General features: G+C 54.1%; 1 protein-coding gene across 4 annotated transcripts in view; it reads left to right on the forward strand.

Annotated features, from left to right (window-relative positions):
* EPHA10 (EPH receptor A10) overlaps positions 1–23,010 on the forward strand; it is a 47,824-nt gene extending 24,814 nt beyond the window's left edge. The window contains exons 6-19 of one of the 4 annotated variants that reach the window (XM_063627886.1): positions 1,612–1,745; positions 5,387–5,558; positions 9,787–9,895; positions 13,712–13,773; positions 13,918–14,043; positions 15,241–15,426; positions 16,254–16,315; positions 16,544–16,747; positions 17,040–17,189; positions 17,461–17,654; positions 18,256–18,411; positions 18,586–18,694; positions 21,082–21,224; positions 22,025–23,010. In XM_063627886.1, the coding sequence (XP_063483956.1) occupies positions 1,612–1,745; positions 5,387–5,558; positions 9,787–9,895; positions 13,712–13,773; positions 13,918–14,043; positions 15,241–15,426; positions 16,254–16,315; positions 16,544–16,747; positions 17,040–17,189; positions 17,461–17,654; positions 18,256–18,411; positions 18,586–18,694; positions 21,082–21,207 (1,790 nt within the window). In that variant the 3' untranslated portion in view covers positions 21,208–21,224; positions 22,025–23,010. Of the gene's footprint in view, positions 1–1,611; positions 1,746–5,386; positions 5,559–5,886; positions 6,248–9,786; positions 9,896–13,711; positions 13,774–13,917; positions 14,044–15,240; positions 15,427–16,253; positions 16,316–16,543; positions 16,748–17,039; positions 17,190–17,460; positions 17,655–18,255; positions 18,412–18,585; positions 18,695–21,081; positions 21,225–22,024 lie in introns of those variants that run through there. The other 3 variants (XM_063627887.1, XR_010117719.1, XM_063627888.1) reach the window with 3 other exon arrangements.

The following is a 23,010-nucleotide window of genomic DNA, read 5'->3' on the forward strand; positions in this document are numbered from 1 at the left end:
ATTTGTGTTTTATTTCATCCAAACACAGGATGCCTTTCCAATTATTTGTGTTTTATTTCATTTCTTTCAGCAATATTTTATAGTTTTCTGTATAAAAGTCTTTCATCCCTTTGGTTAAGTTTATGTCTAAGTATTTTGTTATTTTTGATGCTATCGTAAGTGGGATTGTTTTCCTAATTTCCTTTTTGAATTGTTCATTGTGTATAAAAACACAACAACAAATTTTTGTGCATTGGTTTTGTATTTCGCAGCTTTGCTGTATTTTGTTTATTAGTTCTAAATTTTATTTTATTTTTTTGAGATGGAGTCTTGCTCTGTTGCCCAGGTTGGAGTGCAGTGGCGTGATCTCGGCTCACTGCAACCTCTGCCTCCCGGGTTCAAGTGATTCCTCTGCCTCAGCCTCCCAAGTAGCTGGGACTACAGGAGCACACCACCATGCCCAGCTCATTTTTGTATTTTTAGTAGAGACGGGGTTTCACCATGTTGGCCAGGATGGTCTCAATCTCTTTTTTTTTTTTTTTTTTTTTTTTTTGAGACAGAGTTTTGCTTTTGTTGCCCAGGCTGGAGTGCAATGGCACGATCTCAGCTCACTGCAACCTCCACCTCCCGGGTTCAAGTGATTCTTCTGCCTCAGCCTCCCAAGTAGCTGGGATTACAGGCATGCACCACCATGCCTGGCTAATTTTGTATTTTTTTTTTTTTTAGCAGAGACAGGTTTTCACCATTTGATCAGGCTGGTCTCAAACTCCTGACCTCAAGTGATCCACCCGCCTCGACCTGACCTCAAGTGATCCACCCGCCCAGCCGGTCTTGATCTCTTGACCTCATGAACCGCCTGCCTCAGCCTCCCAACGTGCTGGGATTATAGGCGTGAGCCACCACACCTGGCCTAAAAATTTGGGGGTTTTCTACATATAAGATCATGTCATCTGTAAACAGAGATAAATTTCCTGCTTCTTTTCCAGTTTGGATGCCTTTTATTTCTTTTTCTTGCCTAACTACTCTGGCTAGAACTTCTGGTATTATGATGAATAAAAGTGATGACAGCAGACATCTTACCTTTTTCCTGATGTTGGAGGGAAGGCTTCCAGTCTTTCGCCATTGGGTATGATGCTCACTGTAGGCTTTTCATATATGGCCTTTATTCTTTGGGGATAATTTCCTTCTATTTCTAGTTTGTTGAGTGTATTACCTCTTGACCAGACCATTGGAATCGTTAAGTAGCAGGTCCTTCTGCCTCTGAATGCTCTCTTATGTCTCCAAGCTGCAGCAAGTATAGAAAGAGCCTGGAGCATTAGAGCCAACCACCATGAGAGAAACTGGGCCGTAATGGGTGGGCAAGCAGCAGAAGACCTAATGCTTTTCCCTCTAGGGTACAATGAAGAAAAGGGCTGTGGGGGCAGAGGGGCCCCTTTCCTCTGGTCTCACAGACTCCTCCCCTTTGGCCATGCCTCTCAGGCAGTTTCCTAGCCCCGCCCACAACCCGTTAGGCCACGCCCCAGGCCTCTCTAGTCCCGTCCCACAGCCCCGCACGCCGCACCCTCTTCCCCGCACCCCCAGCCCTGCCGTGCAGTGGGTCAAGGTGGAGAATCCCACGTAACTTACTTTCAGCGCCCTGGGAGGACGATGAGATCCGCAGGGACCGAGTGGAACCCCAGAGCGTGTCCCTGTCGTGGCGGGAGCCCATCCCTGCTGGAGCCCCTGGGGCCAATGACACCGAGTATGAGATCCGATACTACGAGAAGGTGAGTGCGTGTCTGGGAGGGACCTGGAGCCTGCCCCGCACCTGTCCGGCAGAGTTTCTGGTTCTTCAGGCCATCCTCCCAGCAAAAGCCCTCGTTACTCCCTTTGTAAACATAACCACCCGTCTCCTAGGGGCCCCAGGCTCAAGTCTCTCCCTCCTCCCCCAGACTCCTGCTCTTCCTCTCTCCGCTCAGGTCTATCTCCGTCACCAACTATCTCCATTGCCCCTGTGTCACCTAGTGTTTTGGTTGACAAAGAGCTTTCTCTGGGGACCGGTCCAGATTTTGTGTGGCTGAATCTTATACGTACCATTTGTAGAGCCCTTTTAAAGAAAAAGGACACAGAAAGATCATATCATTTCTAATTTCACAGAAATGCCTGACCATGGAGCACATTGCTAGGTATAGTGGTGTGCTGGTAGATATTTAACAGCCAGCTTTCCAGAACAATAAATGTATGAGTTATTGTAATTCCAGTCATATAAAAAATGTGTAGCACAGCATTTACAGTGATAAAAAATATGTACAGAACTCTTGATTGTGAACTCCATATAGCCAATTGATACCCATAGGATACTTGTGCTGATTTTTGCTGACCTCTTGTATCCATTGTCAATCTGTGGTTGCAGCTTAGCTGCGATGTAACAAATGGAGTCACATCCCAATCTGCTCTTTTCCCCATAAGTAAGTTTATTACCTTTATTTTTATTTATTTATTTATTTATTTCGAGACAGAGTTTCATTCTTGTCGCCCAGGCTGGAGTGCAGTGGCATGATCTCAGCTCACTGCAACCTCCGTCTCCCAGGGTCAAGTGATTCTCCTGCCTCAGCCTCCCAAGTAGCTGGGATTACAGGCATGTGCCACTACACCCAGCTCATTTTTGTATTTTTAGTAGAGACAAGGCTTCATTGTGTTGGCCAGGCTGGTCTATATCTCCTGACCTTGTGATCCACCCGCCTTAGCCTCCCAAAGTGCTGGGATTACTGGTGTGAGCCACTGCACCCGGCCAATTTATTATCTTTAAATCTGATATGCAAACTACCGTTAAACTGTTTCTCATCTTGGTGCAAATTATGTTCACTAAAGTGAAACCTCTTTCAGCTTCTAAATGTGTCAGAACTTCACTCACTCCTCAATGACATGAGAGATTCGTTTGCTCAGAATAGTTTTTGAATACTAGAAGTCTGTTGAGACCTGTGAGTGTTGGGGGTGAGTGGGAAGGAGGAGAGAGTCCTGAGTCACTGCTGGGTGTCTGACCTGGGTAACCCAGAGTCTGAGGTGCCACTGACTGAGATGGAGAAGCACTGAGGTGGAAGGGCAGGCCTGGAGCAAGGTGATGAACTTGGTTTTGTTCATCTAGCATTCAGGGGGCCTCTGGGACACCCAGGTGGACTTGCAGGTCTGAAGCTTAAGGGAGAGGCCTGGCCTGGAAAGAGGAGAGAAAGAGAGAGAGAGTGAGAGAGTGTTGAGGGCTCTCAGCATAGAGACAGTAGCTGCTGCCAGGGGAGGAACTGGAGGAGAGGAACGAGAAGGGGAATGTGTCTGAGAAGAGTGGCCAGGACAGAGCCCTGAGGAATGCTGATGTTTAGGGACAGCAGCAAAGGACACTGGGAAGCAGGTGCTTAGAAAGGACTCACTGAATGGACTTTGAGGATCAAGGTATAGACAAGAGCCCCAAGGCTGAGTTGGGTGGATGCTCCCAGTTTGTTGGGCATGAAAACCCTCAAAAAGAGGAGCAAGGGCCAGGCTCAGTGGCTACCACCTGTGATCCCAGCAGGTGAGACGGGAGGATAGCTTAAGGCCAGGAGTTCAAGACTAGCCTGGGCAACAAAATGAGACCCCCCCCACCTCTACAAAAAAGAAATTAGCCAGGCATGGTGGTGTGCACCTGTGGTCCCAGCAACTTGGGATGCTGAAGCAGGAAGATCGCTTGAGCCCAGGAAGTCAAGGCTGCAGTGAGCAGTGATTGCACCACTGCACTCCAGCCTGGACAACAGAGCGAGACCCTGTCTCAAAAAAACCCACCAAAACCCCAAAAACAACAAAAAAGAAGGAACAAGGCCAGGCGTGGTGGTGCACGCCTGTAATCCCAGCACTTCGAGAGGCCAAGGCAGGTGGATCACCTGAGGTCAGGAGTTCAAGACCAGCCTGGCTAACATGGCGAAACCCAGTCTCTATTAAAAAAACAAAAATTAGCCAGGCATGGTGGTGGGTGCCTGTAATCCCAGCTACTCAGGAGGCTGAGGCAGGGAGAATTGCTTGAACCCAGGAGGTGGAGGTTTCAGTGAGCCGAGATTGCACCACACTGCATTCCAGCCTAGGTGACACAGCAAGACTCTGTCTAAAAAAAAAAAAAAAAAAGAACAAGTATAAAAGGGCTATATTTGAAAGGCTTCAGTGTACTCTCATGGAGCCTGCTGAGTAGAAGCCTTGCTGGGCCACTGGACCTGGGCGGGTGTCTGGCAGCTCTTCTGTGGAGCCACAGTGCTTCTCATCTCAACCTCTCTCTGCACCCCAGTCCAGCCCATGGTGCAGAGGGGCTTGCTCGCAGCACATTGCCAATGCCCAGGTAGGCAGCCTTGCTCCTTCCTCCTCTCTGCCCCTAGCCTGCCCTACCTTGTAGGTCCTGAAGCCACTGCTTCTCTGTCTTTCAATGGATTGTTGAGATGCCTGGAAGAGAGATTCTGATTGGCCCAGCTTGGGTCAAAGTCCGTCCCAATTCCTGAATGCTATGGTCAAAAAGCTGGAGCCACCGAATATCAGTGGGGAGAGTAACCTTCTGGGGCTGTGGATATGGCAGGGCCTCTAATAAGGTGTGGGCAGGGACGAAATGACGGGAGGAGCATCTCTAGTATGCCATTGTCAGGTGTGTTGGGGTGGAGTGGGGGGGCAGCAGGATGTCGAGCAAAAAACACAGGCTCTGCAGGGATTCAGAGGGCGCACCAGCCCCTTCCTTTATGTGAACCTCACCTAAAAAGGAGATGGAAATGCTGACTCCACAGGGCTGTTGTGAGGCTCACAGGAGGCAAAGGGTCTCATGCAGAAGCTGGCACTGACAAGATGCTCATCAGTGATAGCTCCAGCTGGGGCCTTGGGGGAGTCTTTACCCCTCTGAACTGCGTTTCCTTATCTGTGAAACAAACAAAAAAGATAATAACTTTCTGTCCTCTGAGCCTTGCAGGACAGTTGTAAAAATCAGACATCAAGGAAAGGAAAAGCCTTGTGGGCCATTGGGGGCTTTCATGGGTCAGGGCTCATTCTCTCATTCTGTCCTTTGAGGCTTCAGGCCTACCTAGGGCACTGGCCCAGCTCAGCCTGGATGGACAGGCCCTGGTGGCCCTCATCCTGTCATCCCCTGGAAGGAGGATCTGGTGTCTTCTCTAAAATTTCTCTTATGCAGAGGTGGGGCTATTCTCAGCTACAAGTGCCACCGAGTGTGGGTGGGTGCTTGTGGTGAACACAGGGGCTAAGGATCCAAGGAAAAGATCCCTGGGAACCCCCAAGATGATTGAGGTTGGGTTTTCGCACTCAGCCCACATTCACCTAAGGACGCTTCTCCTGCCTGCCTGTTCCTGTTCACCCTTTGTTCTCCTAGAACAGTGGATCTGGCGCTGGTGGGCTTCACTTCTTGATCTCTCTCCAGGGTCAGAGGGAGCAGACTTACTCCATGGTGAAGACAGGGGTGCCCACAGTCACCGTCACCAACCTGAAGCCGGCTACCCGCTACGTCTTTCAGATCCGGGCCGCTTCCCCGGGGCCATCCTGGGAGGCCCAGAGCTTTAACCCCAGCATTGAAGTGCAGACCCTGGGGGAGGGTAAGTAGTGTGTGTGAGTGGACAGGGACCTAGACAGAAAGAACCCTGCACGGGGCTGAGACAGGGTGACAAATAGAGGGGGAGAGTTATCTGGAGTTACCTGTGCAATGAAGGGAGCCTGCAGAACAGTTTAATTACAACCTAATAATTAATGACTTTGAAATCCACTGACTAATGCCTGTTCACCGACATGAATTAGATTGGGAAACTGTCCTGGAGGAGCTCACAGGAGAGGGGTTTGTGAACAGCTATAACCCATGTCTCAGCTGGATAGAGACTCAGTTTGGATAGAGACCCAAACATGAGAGACTGTCCCTTTCCCCACTAGGCCTTAGAGTGTGATGCTGACTTCACTGAAGGTTGATGGACATGAAGGGGTTGCATTGCAGCGATAAACACAAAAATAAGGATTGCGGCCAAGGCGCGGTGGCTCACACCTGTAATCCCAGCACTTTGGGAGGCTGAGGCAGGTGGATCACCTGAGGTCAGGAGTTCCAGACCAGCCCGGCCAACATGGTGAAACTCCTTCTCTACTAAAAATACAAAAATCAGCTGGGCGTGGTGGCGGGCACCTGTAATCCCGCTACTCGGGAGGCTGAGGCACAAGAATCACTTAAAACCGGGAGGCAGAGGTTGCAGTGAGCCAAGATTGTGCCACTACACTCCAGCCTAGGTCACAGAGTGAGACTCTGTCTCAAAAAAAAAAAAAAAAAAAAAAAAAAGAAGGCTTGCGTAACTTAAGTGGGTAAATCACATGGTATGCGAATGATATCTCAATAAAGCTGTTACCAAAACCAGACAAAAACTGGACATTGAATATCCTCATCTGAAAACATCTCCAGCTTCTCCACAATACCGCGCTTTCCTCCCTCCTCCTTTACTTCCCTCCCCTGGTTCCTCTTCTCCCCACCCACCCCCCAATTCCCTGATGTGTGCAGAGCAGTTTAGCTGTCTTGTTGCTTTGCCTGCTGCTAACCCGGCCCTCAGGATCTCACCTCTATCTACCCTGAGCAGCTCATGAAAATATTTTCCTGAACAAAGGCAGTTCCCCCTAAGAGGCATTCTGGCACCAGCTGTCAAGATAATAATTCTTTCCAACCTGCTGCATAACTCCAATCCAAGATAGGAAGAGCTCTGAGTCCAAAGGGAGGTGAAGATAAAATGCTGAAGGGGTCTGAGTTCTGGGAAGGAGGACCACACTTCTTGCCTGAATGCAAAAAGTGTCAGACCTCGGCCAGGTGCTGGAAAGAGGAGATTCTAGCTGGGGAATATTTGAATGTGTACAGATGGGCAGGGAGGCATTCTGGGGAGAGGAAGCCATCTGAACAAAGACGGGCAGGTTTGGCTGGAGTGGGCGTAGTGGGGGCAGGAGCTGGGGACCGTCAGCGGAGAAGGGCTGATGGTCTCCATTCATTGGGTACCTCTCAGTTAGTAGAGACTGCTGAGATCCCCAGCCCCCCTTCTTGTGGCCCTGGCTATGGTTCTCCCAATCTGCAGAGTGTGGTTTCCCATGAGCTGTGTCTCCAAATTGAGATTTTTTTTTTGAGGTAGGGTCTTACTGTGTCACCCAGGCTGGAGGGTAATGGCACAATCACAGCTCACTGCAGTCTCAAGTTTCCAGGCTTAAGTGATCCTCCCACCTCAGCTTCCCAAGTAGCTGAGACCACAGGCGCTCGCCACCATGCCCAGCTAATATTTTTACTTTTTGGGGGTCTCACTATGTTACTCAGGCTGGTTTCGAACTCCTGGGCTCAGGTGATCCCTCCACTTGGCCTCCCAAAGTGCTGGGATCACAGGTGTGAGCCACTGCCCCCCACCTTCCAAAGCAGGGTCTTTTTCTTTTTTTTTAAAAAGAGCGATGGAATCTTGCTATGTTGCTCAGGTTGGTCTCGAACTCCTGGGCTCAAAGCAGTTCTCCTGTCTTGGCCTCCCAAAGTGTTAGGATTACAGGTGTGAGCCACCATGCCCGGTCCCAAATCAAGGTCTTGGTGAACGCTTATGCATCACCACTGTGCTAGTTACCTATTGCTATGTAACAAGTTGCCCCAACATCTAGCAGGTGAAAACAGCAAATATTTACAATCTCATGTTTCCATGGATCGGTAATATAGGTGCCTCTCAGCTAGGTGCCAGTGACTTGGGGTCTCTTCCAAGGCTGCCGTCAAGTTGTCCTCAGGGGCTGTGATCATCTCGGGGCTTAGCTGGGGGAGATTTCACCTCACTACTCAGGGTCTTGCTGGCTGCTGCTGAGGTGTGCTGTTCCTCGTCCCGTGGGCCTCTCCTTAGAGCTGCTCAGCTGCTCACCACAACCACTGGATTCTTCCAGAGACTGTGAGCCAGGGAGAGGGCACCCAAGACAGAAGCCATTCGTCTCGTTTCCTGATCTTGGGAGTGACATTGCAATACTCTTGCCATATTCTGTTCATTAGAAATGAGTCCAGCCTGCGCTCACGGGGAATGGATGCCAGGAGGTAGGGATGCCATCTCAGAGGCTGCCCACTGCTGGCATCTTTCTCCGTTTCTGTGTCCACATGGTTGCCTCATTTCAAACAGTTCTTGGCAACTCTGTTCCCCTCTGTCCCCACCCAGACCCTCGGCCCTCTTTGCCTCTGGAACCCTGGGCTCTGAAATGCCCTCTCTGACTCTGGCATTTTTGGCCTCTAACTCTCGTCTTCTGTTCCTCCTCACTTGCTCTGTGACATCCAAAAGACTGCTCACTGGATCCTACCTCATCTCCCAGGCTTTTAGCTCCTCCCAGCCCCACACCCATCTCTATCCAGCCACTGCAGATGATCTCATCAGAAATACTCCCCAACTCTGCCAACCCTCATTCCCTGGGCACCTTGCTGCACCCACCTGCTAGTCCCCAGACTTGGACCTTTCTCCTCCCCGTGTCCCACGCGGAAGCTGCCTGCAGAGGTGTACTTTCCAATCTCAGTTCAGTCTTCAGGGCCACTCAGTACTTTTCCCATTCCTAATAGTTATGCCAAACCTTCACCTCTCTCAAGCGCCTCTTCTCCATCCTCACTCCCACCTCAGCAGATGCCCTCATTCCTTTTCTTCTTAGGCAGGAACCCTCTCCACTGCTCCCTGTAGCCCACAGGAGAAAGTTTATATTCCTTAGCTTAGCGTTCAAGGCCCTCCAGGTTCTGGCTCCCCCAGTTCCCTCCATCTTCCCACCCTCCAGCTTCCTATTTGCCACTCTCCGCCTTCATGCAATCTGTTTCCCAGACACAGGGGACGACTTGCCATTTCCAGACCCATCAAAGCACCATCAAAGCACCATCAAAAATCCTTCCAGTCTCTAGGTCCAGTTCAGACGGCACTTTTTTTTTGTGAAGCCTTCCTCATTGGCTTTAGGAAGAAATTATTGTGCCTCTGCTCAGCTCTGCTCATTTCTGTTTCTTTTTTCATTCTACAGTTAAGAGTTTTGTTTCTATCTCACCCATAGGCCCATGCACCCCTCGATTCATCACTGTCTCCTCAGTACTAATGCAAACCAGGCACATAGGTTGGATGGATGGATGAGTTGATTGGATAGATCGATGAATAGGGCTGAGAGCGAGGGTCCTCTGGGCTGCTTTCTTGGAGAAATAGTTCAAAGCAGAAGCTTTGGAATCAGGCAGAGACTTTTGGAGTGATGCTCAACTCTTAGGTTCACCACTTTTTAGCCATGTGATCTTGGGCAAATTATGTAATTTCTCAACCTCAGTTGCCTCAGCTGTAAGATGAAGATGGTAATACCTTCCTGGATTATTGTGATGATGAAACAAGACAGTATAGTGAAGGCACATGGCCCAGTGTCTTGAATGGAGTAAGGTGCAGTTACCCTTAGCCCTTTTTATTATTGTTGGTGGATGGTCTGGATTGGGGGTAGGGAGCTCAGAGCAGAGGCCATTCCTCCTGCAGAGCGACTTTGAGTCTCTCACTGCTCATCTGAAAGGCATAGAGGGAGGCCTGGCCCTGCCTGTCTGGACTTCTGCCTCTCTCTCTGAGCAGGAGCTGGGCTGCCATGGAGGTGTTCTGTCCTGAGAGCAGAGGAAGCTCTTGGGACTCCAGGTGCCACTGTGGTCAGTGGGACTGCCTTGGCGCCTCTGTGGCTGGGAGGCAGTGCCAAGTGCAGAGGTGCTGTGGGAATCCTGCTACAGGGTGAGGACAGGAGTCTGCCCTGGGGCTTGCCTAGGAGCCTGGTCCTCTGCCCACCTCAACCTCGTGGTTTTCCTCTCAGCTGCCTCAGGGTCCAGGGACCAGAGCCCCGCTGTTGTCGTCACCGTAGTGACCATCTCGGCCCTCCTCGTCCTGGGCTCCGTGATGAGTGTGCTGGCCATTTGGAGGAGGTAGGTGGCTGGCCCCAGCCTAGGTGACCCCTGGTGGGTCATGTCCCATGCACGTTAATGTGTGCTCACAGGCATCTCTGCCCACTTTGCACACACGCAGATTTGCACCCACAAGCACACTGCTGTACGAATGTAGGCATGCATCATCCCGGCCCCTCCCCCCGCTCACTGTCCATGCGGCAGCCAGCACTGCAGCCAGCTCAGCCGCTCTGCGATGAAGGGGATTTAGCGCCTTAACTCATTAAATGTCAGAAGGCATCACTGAGGAAGGAATCAAGCTCTGGCTGCTCCAGTGTGATTAGGATTCTCCGGAGGAGCTCAGAGGCCCCCAGCCCCTGCCCCCGGGCCTCTTGAGGCCCTTGAACACAGGAAAAGGGGGAAAAGACAGAAATCTTGTGTATGTATGTGTGCGGGAGGGGCAGGACAGGGAGGGCAATTCGTAAAGCAGAAACCTCCCACCCCCAGCAGAAAGAAGCTTGCAGGAGGGTGAGCGGAGAAAGGGGATAGGAGGAAGGGAAAAGACGTAGAGCTTGAGTCTGGTTCAGAGAAGATTCTAGTCCTTTTGCAGGCAGCAGAGGCCTCCTGGCATGTATCCTCCCCTTCTCCCCAGGGCCACACTCTGCTGCAGGCAGAGTCGCCCAGATGGGTCCCAGGCTGGGCTGAGATCAGCAGACCAGAGAGATTGGAAAGTCTGCATGAGATGGGCTGGAGTGGGAAAGCAGAGGAGAGAGGTGGGCAGGCTGGGGAGCCACATCTCAGCATCCTGAAACTGCCTGGCAGCTGGAAGGACAATGGGCATTCGTTTGGCACTGGCTATTTGCTTGGCCTTGAATGAGGCACTGAAAGTGACTGAGTGGGAGAGAACACTGTCTCGCTAGTCTAGGAGCCAGCTCTGCCTTGGCCAGGCAAATCAGGAGGGCAGGACAAGAGTAGGGAGCTCCTTGCTCGTGGAGCATGAAGGGTCCATGTGCTGCACCCATTGGAAAAGCAGAGATGGACAGATGCCGAGGGCATCTCATCCTGGCTTTGCACCGAGGGGCTCTGAGAGGCAGAAGGAGGAAAGGGAGACAAGCAAGCCAAGAGCCCCTCTTCCGGGCAGAGGCTCTGCAGGACAGGAGCGCCCTGGGGACAGGTGCACTACAGAGGCGGAGCAAGCCAGCGCGGGATTCCAAATCCAGCTGCTCTGAAATGGGGAGAGTGAGCCCGGTCTAGCGTGGAGGGGTAGAGAGGTGTTCTCCAGCATGCGTGTCCCAGCCTGGTGGGCTGTCTGCAGCACCTCTCACACCGTCCTGTGTGTAGGGCCTGCTCTGCGTTGTGGTCCCTCACCTCCAATTTCCCTCCCCTCCAGTCCACCCTGGCTCGCCCACTTCTCACCAGGCCGTGTGGTCCAGTGGAAGCCTCTCTCCTCTCCTCACCACACACCCTCTTTCACTCCTCCATCCATCCACTCAGCCTTCCCCCCTTCATCTCCACCCATCTCTCCTGGATGTTGCTCCTCATTCGTGGAAGTCCTGTCGCCACCCTGGGTGACTTCAGTAGCTGCCGGACAGCCTGTCCCATCCCTTGCCCCTCGGTTCTTTGACTTCTCATTCCTAAGGATCATCTCTTCTGTTCCTCCTGGCCATCCCCCTAGAATGCTTCACCTCGTTACTTTTTTTTTTTTTTTTTTTTTTTTAGATGGAGACTTGCTCTTGTCACCCAGGCTGGGGTGCAGTGGCATGATCTCAGCTCATTGCAGCCTCTGCCTCCCCAGTTCAAGTGATTCTTTTGCCGCAGCCTCCTGAGTAACTGGGACTACAGGCCCGTGCCGCCATATCCAGCTAATTTTTTTGTATTTTTAGTAGAGACAGGGTTTTGCCATTTTGGCCAGGCTGGTCTCAAACTCCTGACCTCAGGTGATCTACCCACCTCAGCCTCCCAAAGTGCTGGGATTACAGGTATGAGCCACCATGCCTGGCCTCACCCCAATACTTAATCCAGTTCCCTTCTTGGTCTGCAGACGCCCTGTCTTTGCAGCTTGCTCTCTTGGCCACACCGGTCACACCTGTTCTTTAGCCTCATCACTGGCCCCTGGACTACTCACCACCAAACCTACAAACCTGCCTACTCCTGCACCCATCCTCACCCCCTTTTCTCTAGAGGATGTGATCCTCCCAGCCAGGATCAGTCCTTCCACCTATGACTGAACCCCACCCTTTTGCCATCTTGGGAGCCCACTATTACTCCTAATGTTCCCCTCTGCCCCCCATAACAGTGAACATGTGTGGAGGCTTGGTAAGCTGACGTGCTGCTGTCTGGCAGGCCTATCTTTATCCTGATTTTATTAAAGAGAAAATGGAGCCGCCCAGTCTCACAGCTACCAAGCGGAGGAGCTGGGAAGCGGGTCCGTGCAGTCAGGTTCCGAGCCCAGGCTGTCAACACCCTTCGGTGGCCGCTTCCCCCTGTGTGACAGCCTTGCTCCTCCTTCCCATCTGTATCTACATGTGATCATCTCTGTTGTGAGGACTTCGGAAACTCCTCCCTTGGTCTCTCATCCTTGTACCTTTATGTGATTTCTCTCTACCACCCCCTCTACTTTCTCTATCCTTGGTCCCTGTGATGCCCTGCCCCAGTTTCCCTCCGCTCTCCTTCTGTTCCTCTGGCGATTCTTTTCTACTCTCCTTGGTGCTTCCTTCCTCTAGCCTGGATGTTGGGGTTTCTCAGACTTATTCCTAGTCTCTCTTCTCAGACTCCATCCTCTCCCTGCACCATGCTCATTGCTCCTGATTTGTATCTGCAGAGCAGGCCTCTCTTCCAAGCTCCAGACACACACACATACGTCGAACCCCCATCTTATCTTCCCTGCTTATCCCCTAGGCCTGCAAACTCAGATGTCTAAATGTGAACTTTTTGTCTCCTCGTCCCAGTAAATGGCAACACCATAAACTCTGTGGGCAACTTCTCCCTCTTCCTTTCTGCCATCCAACTACCTCTCAGCCCTGTGGCCCCTGTCACCTTCATGTCACTCGAGTGCTCTGCCTCTCTCCATGCCCATGTTGACCCCATAGCTGGAACCACTGCCAGCTCCTCTCCTGTGGTGACACCCGTAGCAGCTTCCACTCTGTAACTGGAGCTCTTTCTAAAGTAGAAATCAAATCATTGCACTCCTCTGCTTAAACCCCACAGGGGCTCTCCTCTGCTCCCAGAATAAAAGCCAAAGTCTTTATCTTGGCCAGCAAGGCCCTGCCCCTAGGGGCCCCAAGTGCCAGCCTGTGGCTTTGTCGACTGTGATGCAGTCCTTTGGCCCGTGGCTGCCTCTGTCTCAGGAAGCCACCCACAATGACCTTGGATCAGGTCGGGCCTGTCTGTCCCGTGTCCCCACAGTACACCGCCTTTCTCCTTTGCCAGCACTGGTGAGTGGGCTTGTGGCTCACTCTCCGTGTTTGTTTTCCTGACCAGACCAGACCAGAAGCTGCCCCCGAATGCTGGATCCACTTGCCTTATTCACACTTTCACAAAACCGCATGTGGGGGCAGCTGGGGGCCTGCAGCCAGGGTGTGGACTGGGTGCCTCTGGAGTTGCAATAATTCTCACCATGTGAAAGTAGCTAGGGATGGTGGTGGTGGTGAGGGTTTGGTCTAGGGCTACAGTTGTATCTGTGCCATGGGGAGGTCGTCAAACCACAGAGAAGCTTTTAAACCAGCTGGACAAGAAGTTCCCTCCCCCAGGGCACAAGCCTTATCTTTTGAAGGGACAAAGAGGTGCCGCCCTCAGTGCTCTGCAATGGGAAGGTCTGGGGTGGCCTGGCTGAAAGAATGACCCTGAACTCCCTACCAGGCCCTGCAGCTATGGCAAAGGAGGAGGGGATGCCCGTGATGAAGAGGAGCTGTATTTCCACTGTGAGTTGGCTGGGCCTGGCTGGGGAGGGGCGGGCTCCACCCTGCCTCACTCCTCAGCCCTCTGCCTTGCTCCACGGCATGAGCCCCCTTGTCCACCCCAGTGGTGGAGGCCCTGTTCCTTAGGCTCATCTCTTTCTCTCCCAGTCAAAGTCCCAACACGTCGCACGTTCCTGGACCCCCAGAGCTGTGGGGACCCGCTGCAGGCTGTACATCTGTTCGCCAAGGAACTGGATGCGAAAAGCGTCACGCTGGAGAGGAGCCTTGGAGCAGGCAAGCTGGGTGCCCAGAAAGCCTCGTCTCCATCTGGAAGCCCCACCCACTCTGCAGGCCCCGCCCCTACTCTGTCCACACCTCTGTCCTGAAGCCCACCTCCACCCAAGTCCCTGCTGGTGTCTGGAAGCCCTGCCTCCACACCAAGCCCACCCTCCACCCAGAAAGTCCCTGGCTTGCCTGATTATAGGGAAGAGGATGGCAAAGGGGTCTGTGACCCTCTTCTGGTCCTCAAGGTCAGACCTCTGCACACTGCCACTGGCAGTTTAGTCCCAGGCCTTCGTGGGACAGTGGGGAGGGGCCTTTGCAAGCTTGGAGGCCAGACATAACTGAGTTCTAGTCCTGGCTCTCCCACTGACCCGCTGCATGAGCAGGGTCATGGCCCTCTTTTGCTCAGAGCCTCAGTTTCTCATCTGAGAAATGGGCATGATACCTGCCTTCTAGGGCTAATGTGGGGACCTCCCAGCACTCCTCACAGGGCCTGGCTGTCGGCGCTTGCAGTCTAAGGGCGAGTCTCCTGCTAGCCTTTCTTCCTGACTACAAATCCTCAACCTCCTGTGCTCAGAGACGGCAGCTGCTTTCACTGGGAGCCTGATATTATCCCCTGACACTGTCTCCAGACCCGCTGGACAGAAGCCGGAAAGGGGCAGGGTGGAAGAATAGATGTCATTATCATCCATCCTGGGTCACATAGTGTTTGATGGCAGTCAGTGTGCTGGCATGTGCCCCGTCCTTTAAGGCTTGGAAACCTCCCCCTACTGAGGAAGGCAGGGAGGAATCCCCATTTCACAGAGGAGACAGGCCAAGAAAGGAAAAGAGATGGAATTCAAGGTCACACTGCTGGTACTCAGTTTACCAGGATTTAAACTGGAAACGGTCCATGATCTGGAGTCACTTTTTTTTTTTTTTTTTGAGACGGAGTCTTGCTCTGTCACCCAGTCTGAAGTGCAGTGACACAATCTCAGCTCACTGCAACCTCTGCCTCCTGGGTTCAAGTGATTTTCCTGCCTCAGCTTCTCAAGTAGCTGGGATTACAGGCATGTGCCACCTTGCCTGGTTAATTTTTGTATTTTTAGTGGAGACTGGGTTTCGCCATGTTGGCCAGGCTGGTCAGAGCCACCTTCTCCTCAGCTCAGCCTGTCCAGCTCAGCCAGGGCAGTGGCCTCTGGCAATATCTGAGGTGCCCTTTCCCCACAGGGCGGTTTGGGGAGCTGTGCTGTGGCTGCTTGCAGCTCCCCGGTCGCCAGGAGCTGCCCGTAGCCGTGCACACGCTGAGGGACAGCGCCTCCGACTCACAGAGGCTCGGCTTCCTGGCCGAGGCCCTTACACTGGGCCAGTTTGACCATAGCCACATCGTGCGGCTGGAGGGCGTTGTTACCCGAGGTAGGGCCCGGTGCTCCCTTCCTGCTGCGCAGCCCACGGGTATGGGGGGTGGAAATGATGGTGTGGGAGCCTGGAGTGCCCCTGCCTCTCCAGGTCCTTCCCTCAGCTGTGGGTGGGAGCTTCAGCCAGGGACCTCAGCTTTCACTGGCTCAGGGCAGCCCTTCTCCTGGAGTGGCCACTCTGGCTCAGAATGACCTTTCTTTTCTTTCTTTCTTTCTTTTTTTTTTTTTTTTTGAGATGGAGTCTCGCTCTGTCGCCCAGGCTGGAGTGCAGTGGCGAGATCTCGGCTCACTGCAAGCTCCGCCTCCTGGGTTCATGCCATTCTCCTGCCTCAGCCTCCTGAGCAGCTGGGACTACAGGCGCCTGCCACCAGGCCCGGCTAATTTTTTGTAATTTTTTTTTAGCAGAGACGGGGTTTCACCATGTTACCCAGGATAGTCTTGATCTCCTGACCTCGTGATCCGCCCGCCTCGGCCTCCCAAAGTGCTGGGATTACAGGCATGAGCCACCACGCCCAGCCAGAATGACCTTTCTGACCTGTGATATTCTAGGGGGTAGGTCCCCTAGAATATCACTCCTAGAAGGAGTGATCTTTCTTAGCAAGCTTGTTGCAGCTCATGACCTTGGCCTTTGTTCACCTACAGATGTCTCCTCTTTTGTTCCTTGGCATAGAGGACCCTGGGCTGGGCAGGAGGATGGCGAGATTAGGGAGCTTGGTGCTGGTTCTGGCTCTCGAGTCCTGGTCTGGGACCCCAGCGAGGGGAAACTTGTGTGCATGCGGGGTGGAGTGGACAACTTAGCATGTGTGTTCCGATCCCTGGGCACAGGAAGCACCTTGATGATTGTCACCGAGTACATGAGCCATGGGGCCCTGGACGGCTTCCTCAGGGTGAGTGGCCCTGGGACTGCCAATGACCACTTTATTCTGTAAAGCGGGCAGGGGTCCCTCACTTTGGTCTTTGGTAGGGCTTGGAATTGGCATCATCCCCACTGGCCGGGCTGACCCGTGGTCACAGGGTGAACTAAAGCCTGGCGAGAGCTAGGTGACCGCCCTGGTGTCATACAACACCAGGGGATCCAAGCCCACAGCCCTGGCCTCAGTCTTCTCCCTCCACAGCGGCACGAGGGGCAGCTGGTGGCTGGGCAACTGATGGGGTTGCTGCCTGGGCTGGCATCAGCCATGAAGTATCTGTCAGAGATGGGCTATGTTCACCGGGGCCTGGCAGCTCGCCGTGTGCTGGTCAGCAGCGACCTTGTCTGCAAGATCTCTGGCTTCAGGCGGGGCCCCCGGGACCGATCAGAGGCTGTCTACACCACTATGGTGAGGGCGCCCCCAGCCAAGCCTGCCTGCGCCTTCTGGCTCCCACCAAGCTGCCCTGGAGCCCCTAGCTCCCCACTTCCACTCCCTTCCCTGCCCCTCCACCCAGTTGGTCTTGGCATAAATGCGAGTGAACCCCACCTTGAGGTCAGCTTTTGTGTCTTTCCCAGATGTGAACCTGGAGTTGGAGGTTGCCTGGGAGGATGACACGCAGGCTGGATCTGGGGCTGAGTGGGGTGGGGAAACCTGCGTGTCACCCAGTTCCTCCTTGCCCCTGACCTGCCTGCCCCTACAGAGTGGCCGGAGCCCGGCGCTATGGGCCGCCCCCGAGACGCTTCAGTTTGGCCACTTCAGCTCTGCCAGTGACGTGTGGAGCTTCGGCATCATCATGTGGGAGGTGATGGCCTTTGGGGAGCGGCCTTACTGGGACATGTCTGGCCAAGACGTGAGTAACCTGTGGCTCCAGCTCCATGCCTTCTGACCCTCTCACCTCAGGCCCCAGCTTCCTGACCTCTGCCCATTGGCCCTCAGCCTTCCTGCCCCAGGCCCCTCTTCTCTGTCTGCTTGCTTCTGGTTCTGTCTGGCCACTGCCCCAGTCTTTCTTGGGGGTGTGTGTGTCTGTGTCTGTGCGCATGTGTGTGTGTGTGTGTGTGTGCGCACACCATGTGCTGGGGAAACCCAGAGCCTCCTCTCTGCTCCCCACCCCTGTGGCCCAGGTGATCAAGGCTGTGGAGGATGGCTTCCGGCTGCCACCCCCCAGGAACTGTCCTAACCCTCTGCACCGACTAATGCTTGACTGCTGGCAAAAGGACCCAGGTGAGCGGCCCAGGTTCTCCCAGATCCACAGCATCCTGAGCAAGATGGTGCAGGACCCAGAGCCCCCCAAGTGTGCCCCAACTACCTGTCCCAGGTACGTTCCCACATGGGACAGCCAGCCTCTCACCTGTCCATGGAGGGCCTCCCTGCATGTCGCAAGTGCAAACCCACTGCATCCACCACCCCACCTGTCCAAAAGCAATTGCTCACCCCGTTGCCCCAGAGGGCTGTAGCCCTCCCGCCTGCCCAGGCCCACCTCACTGCGCATGCTCCTGGTCACTTCTGCTTCTCCTGGATTTTGCCCACATCCCCGGGTACGATGACCTCTGACTGGAGAAATAGATGTGGTAATAGCCCCAACACATTTGTAGTTCCAATGAATCAAATATGTGAAATTCATATTTGTTGTTCCAAATATGAGTCACCAACCAGTCCTAGGCATGTCCTACCCAAGACTGTTCCGGATATGCCAATGCCTTTAGCTGGCGCTGGCTCTGCCTCCACCTACCTGCCTGAAGAACCTGAAGCCCTCGCTTCTTCAGGAATGCACAGTGCTCATGTGAGCCAGGTCCAGCCCTGGGGCCCGGTTACCCTCCCCTTCTCCTGTCCATCCTCAGCTGGCCTCTCCCCGGGAGACCACCAGGTGTGGGCCCAGGTCCCAGCTATCGGTTGAGCACAGCTCCTCTGACCCGCAGGCCTCCCACCCCGCTAGCGGACCGTGCCTTCTCCACCTTCCCCTCCTTTGGCTCTGTGGGCGCGTGGCTGGAGGCCCTGGACCTGTGCCGCTACAAGGACAGCTTCACGGCTGCTGGCTATGGGAGCCTGGAGGCCGTGGCCGAGATGACCGCTCAGTGAGTCCAAGGCACCAAGGTCAAGGCCGGGGCTGGGGGATTCCAGGGGCGCTGTCCCTGCCTATACTGGGGAGGCCCAACCTGTCCAGAGAAGCGGAGGGAGAGTGGAGGGCCTTCATGGGAGGAGCAGAAGTTGGGGTCAAGCCAGCCAAGTGTGACCAGCCTTTGTTTCAGGGACCTGGTGAGCCTAGGCATCTCTTCGGCTGAACATCGAGAGGCCCTCCTCAGTGGGATCAGCGCCCTGCAGGCACGAGTGCTCCAGCTGCAGGGCCAGGGGGTGCAGGTGTGAGTGGACCCCATTCTTCCAAGGCAGGACTCTGGTGGGGGTCCAGACCCCCAGCCCTGCCCAAGGACTGTGGCAAGCTGCGCTCCAGCAGTGTGGGAGGGAGCGCTCTCTTCCTCCGCTTGGGCCCAGATCTGGTTTGGGGCCACAGCTTCCCTGCTTTCACTGCCTGCCCCTCCCATTTTCACCAGTCTGAACACCTTGGCTAACTCAGTGCCCCTGAAAAGAGGTTCAAATCCCTAGGGAGGACCCCTGAGATAACAGCAGGAGGAAATTCGGGGTCTCAGAGAAGAGCTGGGGCAGGGATGGGAGGGAAGACAGTGGGTTGAGATTGCCCTGGCTCATGCCCTACTGTCATTTGTACCCACTGGGGGCTGGGGCCTACCCTGTGGGGTGTTCCCTTTTCCCACAGACCCATTGACCAGTCAGACAGCGTGGGTCCTGGAGGGCTCTTGCTCTACCTGGCAGTGACTGCAGCTGCCTGGTGGCTCAGGCATGGGGGGCTGGGCCAGAGGCGCATCGTCCTCAGCTCCCTGTGCCTTGGCAGGGGCTGACTGGACACTGGCCAAGGCCCAGGCAGGCAGAGATGGTGCTGAGCTCAGGGGCTGATGCCCAAGAGCCCTAAACTCAGGAGCTGGTTTCTGTGTCCCCCTGCCTTGGGCTGACAGTTCAGGGTGAGGCCAAGAGTCCTGGCCAGGCCGGGCCATGCAAGGCCTTGGTGCTCCCTGGGGCCCCATGAGGCCCTCGTGTGCATTCCATTTGTGAACTCAGTGGCCAGGACATCTGGGAAAAGCATAAAGGGCCATGTTGTCTCCCCAGGGACCCAAGAGCTTTTCTCTCCAGCCTTGGGGAGGGTGAAGAGGAGACTCAGAGATGGGTCCTCTCTCTCAAACAGGCTGGTCTAACCCCCAGTGTCCAGATGGGGGAAACTGAGGCCAAGTGAGGAGTCAGGATCAGAGCTGGGCTCAGAACCCAATCCAGGGATGAGGCTGGCTCTGGAGAGAGAGTCCTTGGTCCTGCCCTATGGCACCACCACTTCCCTGTACAGCCCACGGGGACTCTAGAGGTGACTCCCCTCCAGCCAGCTCTGTGCCTTGGGCACTACCCAGCCTTCCATGGAGCCCCTCCCTGCTCTGACTTCGTGGAGCCCTGGCAGAAGTGGTTGTGCTGAGCCCACCGTGGAGTTCCTTATCCACAAGGGCCCCCGGGAATGGTGGGGCCCAGGATGCCAGGGCTTTTGTAGGATGGCAGGAAGGCAGCTGGATCTTGGCAGGGCCACAGGGGCTGAGTTTGTTCAGGCCGCCCCTGACACTTGTCTGCTCTGCTTGGCTGTGTGTGGGTGGGGTGGGATGGGGCGGGAAAGAGGAGACAAGGGGTAGAGAAAAGATGAAAAAGACACACAACCTGCCCTTGGGGGGCTTAGACTAGACCAGGAGAAGAGCTCAGGTACCAAGAAGTAATTCCAGGGCACCATCCACCAGTGCCCAGGGCCCCCCAGGAGCCCTCTGGGTCAGTGGGTGGGTGGGCTGGAGGAGGAGATAGCCACTCTCTTAATGTGTGAAGTTGAGATGTAAGTTGAACAGGGCCTTGCGGGTGGGAAAGGGAAGGTTCTTTGTTTGGGGTGGGTGGAGTGTTCGGCAGGCCAGATGGCAGGCCTCAGACAGGAGGAGTCCATGCAGAGAGGCTAGCATGAGAAAGAGCCCAGAGGCGGGAAGGTGCAGTGCATCTTTGCAGAGCACCCAGAGGTGGGGGACGGTGACTCACAGTGGTGCCTTTGGCCTCACCCTGCCAGCAGCAGCTCCCCTGCTCTTGGAATCTCCCCCAGCCCCCTGCCTCCCCGTCTCCTGACCACCTGCCCCAGCTCAGTGACTCTGGGGGTACTGGGGAGACGAAGATGTTGCTACCACCTTAGTCAAGGTTGGGGGAGCCCCCGGCCAGGTGCCCTCCAGGATCCGCCTTCCCCACCCCTCCTGGGAAGCCTGGACCAGCATCCCTTCTTGGGTAGATGGAGCCTCCTCCCCATCTCCAGCTACATCAGTCATTCTCTGCAGGGCAAAATGTCCTCCCCCTACCCCAGCTGTTTCTGCAGAAGGGCCCCTGGCTGTGTTGGCAGGACTTCGGTGTCCAGGGTAGATCTCCCCTCCACTGAGGAGTGAGGTCCCAGAATCCTGTTGGGTCCCAGGCCTCAGCCCTGCACAGGCGTGATGTGGGGCGATGGTTCTCTGGGAACCCTCTACAGATCTATTTTTATATGGAACTTGTTCACTGGACAGAGGTGGCCTGCAAGCCCCCATTCCCCTGGTCTGAGCTCACCCTGGGAGGGACGGGGCCAGTCGGAGGGGGTTCCTTCTGGAGATGTTTTTATATTTCTTGGGTTCTCTATGCAGGATAATAAAAACTTGTCTGTGATATGGTGCCTCTTTGAGTGGCAGTTGCTTGATGATTGTATAGCTGATGTGGAAGGATTTCTGCCCCCTTCCTCGAGGACAGGGGTGTCCAGAATGTGTGTCTGAGATCTCTCTGCATAGAGGTGAGTCCAACACTGCTCCTGCCATGAAAGAGGTCCCAGGATCCATGGCAGGACGGTGTGACCCAGGGTACTGAGGGGAACTGGGTGCCCTGGGTATGTAGAGAAGTCTGTCACCCAGTCTCAGGAGCAGTAGATGTAAGTTAGAGACAGAGCTTTGGGGTCATCAGCACTCAGATGGGGGTAGAAGCCACAGTGAGAAGGAGGTCACCCGGCCAGCATGTGCAGGAGAGGGGAGACATCAGCGTTGGGAGGCACCTGGATGAAGGGGAGCAGTGGGAAATGCCAAGAGGAGCTGTGCCATTGCTGCTGAAGAGCAAGTTTTGGTGTTAAATAGAGAAAAACGGCCGGGTTCGGTGGCTCATGCCTGTAATCCCAGCACTTTGGGAGGTTGAGGTGGGTAGATCACTTGAGGCCAGGAGTTTGAGACCAGCCTGGCCAACATGGTGAAACCCCATCTCTACTAAAAACACATAAATTAGCTGGGTGTGGTGGCGGGTGCCTGTAATCCCAGCTACTCAGGAGGATGACACAGGAGAGTCACTTGAACCCAGGAGATGGAGGTTGCAGTGAGCTGAGACTGTGCCACTATACTCCAGCCTGGGTGACAGAGCAGGAAAACAAATAACAACAACAACAACAAAAACAGAAATCAAGTGAAAGAGGAGGGAGGAGTGGCTGTCAGTGTGGGCACTGGGATATTATCAGTGAGTGTATTCATTTGCTTGGGCTACTATAAGACAGCACCTCAGACTGTAACACAGCACCCGTGGCTTTGCCGACGGGGATTTACTGTCCCACAGCTCTGGAGGCTGGAAGCCAAGATCAAGATGTGCGCAAGGTTGTTTCCTGCTGAGAGCTGTGAGGGAAGCTTCTGCTCTGGGCCTCTCTCCCCGGCTTGCCCGTGGCCATCTTCCCACTCTGTCTCTTCGAATCATCTTCCCTCTGTAAGTCCAAATTTTCCCTTTTTATGGATGCCAGTCATATTGAACCGGTCCCTACCAGCCCACCCCTAACATCCTCATTTTAACTTAATCACCCCTTTAAAGGGCCTGTCTCCAAATACAGTCACCTTCTGAGTTACTGGGAGTTAGGACTTCAACATAGAGGCCTGGTGGGGGGCACAATTCAACCCATAACAGTGACCTTTGTTGTCAGGGCAGAAACCAGATGAGAGGATTGGGGAGTGGAGTTTGGGAATCTTTGAGGAGTCCAGCAAAAGGAGGAAGAGTGGGCTGAGACAATGACCAGGACAGGCTGCGGGTGTGGGCCAAAGGGTGCAGGGGCAAGGCCTGAGTGCCCATGCATGTGAACACATGTGTACTCATGGACACACGTGCACGCACACACTTGGACCACGAGTCCTTGCATGTCTCAGTTGGCTTGCGAGTGCTTCTCCTCTCCCTGGCTCGGGCCATTCATGTTCTTTAGGCTGCGGAAGGCGTCTTCCTCCTCTGCATAGTTCAGGACATGGGAAGTGCTTAGGGCAAGGGGTAGGATAGCGGGAATGGTGATAAATAACACCCCTTCCCCCACTGCCTGTGCTCAGAGCCAGTTAAGTACTAATTCCCCGGGACAGGTGGAGAGCAAAATATCAGCTCTTTGATAAGGCTAACTGGAGAATGTTGCTTACCAAGTTTCTTTGAATCTAAGATGCCATTGAGTGTAAGATGTCCTACCAAGAAAGAAACATCGCAGCCAACTATGGTGTGCCATCCAACTGAAAGAGGCATCCCAGTTTCAGAGATGTTAACATGTACGTCTTCAATAAATGAGATGCTGTGCATCA

This window comes from Symphalangus syndactylus, chromosome 12, assembly GCF_028878055.3.
Source record: "Symphalangus syndactylus isolate Jambi chromosome 12, NHGRI_mSymSyn1-v2.1_pri, whole genome shotgun sequence".
Lineage (NCBI taxonomy): Eukaryota > Metazoa > Chordata > Mammalia > Primates > Hylobatidae > Symphalangus > Symphalangus syndactylus.